Below are 6,238 nucleotides of genomic sequence, written 5' to 3'. Positions count from 1 at the left end.
TGTGAGTGTGTGAGTGTGTGTGAGTGAGTGTGAGTGAGTGTGTGAGTGTGAGTGTGTGAGTGGGTTAGTATGTGAGTGTAAGTGTGAATGGAGTGTGTGAGTGTAAGTGTACGTACGAGTCTCTGTACATATTCAGTGTGTGTGTGTGTCTTCGTCATTATCTATGTATGTGTGTGTGTCTAGGTGCGTCTATTTAATAAGTGCTAACAGCATTTGCCCCAGGAATCTGTGTAGGCTACACAGGGGATCTTTGTCTATATAACATCTAAATGCGTGTGTTCTGTGTTTCTGGATATCTGTCTATGTGAGTGTGTCTGTGTGTGTCTTTGTCCGTGTGTGTTTTTGTCTGTGTGTGCATCTTCAATAGTAGGTCTCCCTTTCCACCCAACCTGCAAAAAAACACAGATACCCGGTTAATATTTAATGAGTCTACCCATAGACTTCAATGTTAAAGTGTCTACCCGTAGACTTCAATGTTCAAGTGTCTACACGTAGACTTCAATGTTAAAGTGTCTACCCATAGACTTCAATGTTAAAGTGTCTACCCATAGACTTCAATGTTAAAGTGTCTACCCATAGACTTCAATGTTAAAGTGTCTACCCATAGACTTCAATGTTAAAGTGTCTACCCATAGACTTCAATGTTAAAGTGTCTACCCGTAGACTTCAATGTTAAAGTGTCTACCCATAGACTTCAACGTTAAAGTGTCTACCCATAGACTTCAATGTTAAAGTGTCTACCCATAGACTTCAATGTTAAAGTGTCTACCCATAGACTTCAATGTTAAAGTGTCTACCCATAGACTTCAATGTTAAAGTGTCTACCCACAGACTCCAATGTTAAAGTGTCTACCCATAGACTCCAATGTTAAAGTGTCTATAGACTTCAATTTTAAAGTGTCTACCCATAGACTTCAATATTAAAGTGTCTACCCATAGACTTCACTGTTAAAGTGTCTACCCATAGACTTCAATGTTAAAGTGTCTATCCATAGACTTCAATGTTAAAGTGTCTACCCATAGACTTCAATGTTAAAGTGTCTACCCATAGACTTCAATGTTAAAGTGTCTACCCGTAGACTTCAATGTTAAAGTGTCTACCCATAGACTTCAATGTTAAAGTGTCTACCCATAGACTTCAATGTTAAAGTGTCTACCCATAGACTTCAATGTTAAAGTGTCTACCCATAGACTTCAATGTTAAAGTGTCTACCCATAGACTTCAATGTTAAAGTGTCTACCCATAGACTTCAATGTTAAAGTGTCTACCCATAGACTCCAATGTTAAAGTGTCTACCCATAGACTTCAATGTTAAAGTGTCTACCCATAGACTTCAATGTTAAAGTGTCTACCCATAGACTTCAATGTTAAAGTGTCTACCCATAGACTTCAATGTTAAAGTGTCTACCCACAGACTTCAATGTTAAAGTATCTACCCATAGACTTCAATGTTAAAGTGTCTACCCATAGACTTCAATGTTAAAGTGTCTACCCATAGACTTCAATGTTAAAGTGTCTACCCATAGACTTCAATGTTAAAGTGTCTACCCATAGACTTCAATGTTAAAGTGTCTACCCATAGACTTCAATGTTAAAGTGTCTACCCATAGACTTCAATGTTAAAGTGTCTACCCATAGACTTCAATGTTAAAGTGTCTACCCATAGACTTCAATGTTAAAGTGTCTACCCATAGACTTCAATGTTAAAGTGTCTACCCATAGACTTCAATGTTAAAGTGTCTACCCATAGTCTTCAATGTTAAAGTGTCTACCCATAGACTTCAATGTTAAAGTGTTTACCCATAGACTTCAATGTTAAAGTGTCTACCCATAGACTTCAATGTTAAAGTGTCTACCCATAGACTTCAATGTTAAAGTGTCTACCCATAGACTTCAATGTTAAAGTGTCTACCCATAGACTTCAATGTTAAAGTGTCTACCCATAGACTTCAGTGTTAAAGTGTCTACCCATAGACTTCAGTGTTAAAGTGTCTACCCATAGACTTCAGTGTTAAAGTGTCTACCCATAGACTTCAGTGTTAAAGTGTCTACCCGTAGACTTCAATGTTAAAGTGTCTACCCATAGACTTTAATGTTAAAGTGTCTACCCATAGACTTCAATGTTAAAGTGTCTACCCATAGACTTCAATGTTAAAGTGTCTACCCATAGACTTCAATGTTAAAGTGTCTACCCATAGACTTCACTGTTAAAGTGTCTACCCATGGACTTCAATGTTAAAGTGTCTACCCATAGACTTCAATGTTAAAGTGTCTACCCATAGACTTCAATGTTAAAGTGTCTACCCATGGACTTCAATGTTAAAGTGTCTACCCATAGACTTCAGTGTTAAAGTGTCTACCCATAGACTTCAATGTTAAAGTGTCTACCCATAGACTTCAATGTTAAAGTGTCTACCCATAGACTTCAATGTTAAAGTGTCTACCCATAGACTTCAATGTTAAAGTGTCTACCCCTAGACTTCAATGTTAAAGTGTCTACCCCTAGACTTCAATGTTAAAGTGTCTACCCATAGACTTCAATGTTAAAGTGTCTACCCATGGACATCAATGTTAAAGTGTCTACCCATGGACTTCAATGTTAAAGTGTCTACCCATAGACTTCAATGTTAAAGTGTCTACCCATAGACTTCAATGTTAAAGTGTCTACCCATAGACTTCAATGTTAAAGTGTCTACCCATAGACTTCAATGTTAAAGTGTCTACCCCTAGACTTCAATGTTAAAGTGTCTACCCCTAGACTTCAATGTTAAAGTGTCTACCCATAGACTTCAATGTTAAAGTGTCTCCCCATAGACTTCAATGTTAAAGTGTCTACCCATAGACTTCAATGTTAAAGAGTCTACCCATAGACTTCAATGTTAAAGTGTCTAACCATAGACTCCAATGTTAAAGTGTCTACCCATAGACTCCAGTGTTAAAGTGTCTACCCATAGACTTCAATGTTAAAGTGTCTACCCATAGACTTCAATGTTAAAGTGTCTACCCATAGACTTCAATGTTAAAGTGTCTACCCATAGACTTCAATGTTAAAGTGTCTACCCATAGACTTCAATGTTAAAGTGTCTACCCATAGACTTCAATGTTAAAGTGTCTACCCATAGACTTCAATGTTAAAGTGTCTACCCATAGACTTCAATGTTAAAGTGTCTACCCATAGACTTCAATGTTAAAGTGTCTACCCATAGACTTCAATGTTAAAGTGTCTACCCATAGACTTCAATGTTAAAGTGTCTACCCATAGACTTCAATGTTAAAGTGTCTACCCCTAGACTTCAATGTTAAAGTGTCTACCCCTAGACTTCAATGTTAAAGTGTCTACCCATAGACTTCAATGTTAAAGTGTCTACCCATGGACTTCAATGTTAAAGTGTCTACCCATGGACTTCAATGTTAAAGTGTCTACCCATAGACTTCAATGTTAAAGTGTCTACCCATAGACTTCAATGTTAAAGTGTCTACCCATAGACTTCAATGTTAAAGTGTCTACCCATAGACTTCAATGTTAAAGTGTCTACCCCTAGACTTCAATGTTAAAGTGTCTACCCCTAGACTTCAATGTTAAAGTGTCTACCCATAGACTTCAATGTTAAAGTGTCTCCCCATAGACTTCAATGTTAAAGTGTCTACCCATAGACTTCAATGTTAAAGTGTCTACCCATAGACTTCAATGTTAAAGTGTCTACCCATAGACTTCAATGTTAAAGTGTCTACCCATAGACTTCAATGTTAAAGTGTCTCCCCATAGACTTCAATGTTAAAGTGTCTACCCATAGACTTCAATGTTAAAGTGTCTGCCCATAGACTTCAATGTTAAAGTGTCTACCCATAGACTTCAATGTTAAAGTGTCTACCCATAGACTCCAGTGTTAAAGTGTCTACCCATAGACTTCAATGTTAAAGTGTCTACCCATAGACTTCAATGTTAAAGTGTCTACCCATAGACTTCAATGTTAAAGTGTCTACCCATAGACTTCAATGTTAAAGTGTCTACCCATAGACTTCAATGTTAAAGTGTCTACCCATAGACTTCAATGTTAAAGTGTCTACCCATAGACTTCAATGTTAAAGTGTCTACCCATAGACTTCAATGTTAAAGTGTCTACCCATAGACTTCAATGTTAAAGTGTCTCCCCATAGACTTCAATGTTAAAGTGTCTCCCCATAGACTTCAATGTTAAAGTGTCTACCCATAGACTTCAATGTTAAAGTGTCTGCCCATAGACTTCAATGTTAAAGTGTCTACCCATAGACTCCAGTGTTAAAGTGTCTACCCATAGACTTCAATGTTAAAGTGTCTACCCATAGACTTCAATGTTAAAGTGTCTACCCATAGACTTCAATGTTAAAGTGTCTACCCATAGACTTCAATGTTAAAGTGTCTACCCATAGACTTCAATGTTAAAGTGTCTACCCATAGACTTCAATGTTAAAGTGTCTGCCCATAGACTTCAATGTTAAAGTGTCTACCCATAGACTTCAATGTTAAAGTGTCTACCCATAGACTCCAGTGTTAAAGTGTCTACCCATAGACTTCAATGTTAAAGTGTCTACCCATAGACTTCAATGTTAAAGTGTCTACCCATAGACTTCAATGTTAAAGTGTCTACCCATAGACTTCAATGTTAAAGTGTCTACCCATAGACTTCAATGTTAAAGTGTCTACCCATAGACTTCAATGTTAAAGTGTCTACCCATAGACTTCAATGTTAAAGTGTCTACCCATAGACTTCAATGTTAAAGTGTCTACCCATAGACTTCAATGTTAAAGTGTCTACCCATAGACTTCAATGTTAAAGTGTCTCCCCATAGACTTCAATGTTAAAGTGTCTCCCCATAGACTTCAATGTTAAAGTGTCTACCCATAGACTTCAATGTTAAAGTGTCTGCCCATAGACTTCAATGTTAAAGTGTCTACCCATAGACTCCAGTGTTAAAGTGTCTACCCATAGACTTCAATGTTAAAGTGTCTACCCATAGACTTCAATGTTAAAGTGTCTACCCATAGACTTCAATGTTAAAGTGTCTACCCATAGACTTCAATGTTAAAGTGTCTACCCATAGACTTCAATGTTAAAGTGTCTACCCATAGACTTCAATGTTAAAGTGTCTCCCCATAGACTTCAATGTTAAAGTGTCTCCCCATAGACTTCAATGTTAAAGTGTCTACCCATAGACTTCAATGTTAAAGTGTCTGCCCATAGACTTCAATGTTAAAGTGTCTACCCATAGACTCCAGTGTTAAAGTGTCTACCCATAGACTTCAATGTTAAAGTGTCTACCCATAGACTTCAATGTTAAAGTGTCTACCCATAGACTTCAATGTTAAAGTGTCTACCCATAGACTTCAATGTTAAAGTGTCTCCCCATAGACTTCAATGTTAAAGTGTCTCCCCATAGACTTCAATGTTAAAGTGTCTACCCATAGACTTCAATGTTAAAGTGTCTGCCCATAGACTTCAATGTTAAAGTGTCTACCCATAGACTCCAGTGTTAAAGTGTCTACCCATAGACTTCAATGTTAAAGTGTCTACCCATAGACTTCAATGTTAAAGTGTCTACCCATAGACTTCAATGTTAAAGTGTCTACCCATAGACTTCAATGTTAAAGTGTCTACCCATAGACTTCAATGTTAAAGTGTCTACCCATAGACTTCAATGTTAAAGTGTCTGCCCATAGACTTCAATGTTAAAGTGTCTACCCATAGACTTCAATGTTAAAGTGTCTACCCATAGACTCCAGTGTTAAAGTGTCTACCCATAGACTTCAATGTTAAAGTGTCTACCCATAGACTTCAATGTTAAAGTGTCTACCCATAGACTTCAATGTTAAAGTGTCTACCCATAGACTTCAATGTTAAAGTGTCTACCCATAGACTTCAATGTTAAAGTGTCTACCCATAGACTTCAATGTTAAAGTGTCTACCCATAGACTTCAATGTTAAAGTGTCTACCCATAGACTTCAATGTTAAAGTGTCTACCCATAGACTTCAATGTTAAAGTGTCTACCCATAGACTTCAATGTTAAAGTGTCTCCCCATAGACTTCAATGTTAAAGTGTCTCCCCATAGACTTCAATGTTAAAGTGTCTACCCATAGACTTCAATGTTAAAGTGTCTGCCCATAGACTTCAATGTTAAAGTGTCTACCCATAGACTCCAGTGTTAAAGTGTCTACCCATAGACTTCAATGTTAAAGTGTCTACCCATAGACTTCAA

General features: G+C 37.2%; 1 protein-coding gene across 2 annotated transcripts in view; it reads right to left on the bottom strand.

The window, feature by feature from the left end:
- Positions 1 to 311: 311 nt before the first annotated feature.
- LOC116937905 (sodium/potassium-transporting ATPase subunit alpha-3) overlaps positions 312 to 6,238 on the bottom strand; it is a 121,543-nt gene continuing 115,616 nt past the window's right edge. For both annotated transcript variants that reach the window (XM_076064796.1, XM_076064797.1), the window contains one exon: positions 312 to 389. In XM_076064796.1, coding sequence (XP_075920911.1) covers positions 361 to 389 — 29 coding nt within the window. In that variant the 3' untranslated portion in view covers positions 312 to 360. The remainder of the gene's footprint in view (positions 390 to 6,238) is intronic.

Source organism: Petromyzon marinus, unplaced genomic scaffold, assembly GCF_048934315.1.
Source record: "Petromyzon marinus isolate PM22_M1 ecotype Great Lakes invasive population unplaced genomic scaffold, UKy_Petmar_22M1.pri1.0 PM_Scaffold_74, whole genome shotgun sequence".
Taxonomy (NCBI): domain Eukaryota; kingdom Metazoa; phylum Chordata; class Hyperoartia; order Petromyzontiformes; family Petromyzontidae; genus Petromyzon; species Petromyzon marinus.
Note: the sequence above shows the minus strand (reverse complement) of the source record. Positions and strands in the feature narration are given on the sequence as shown.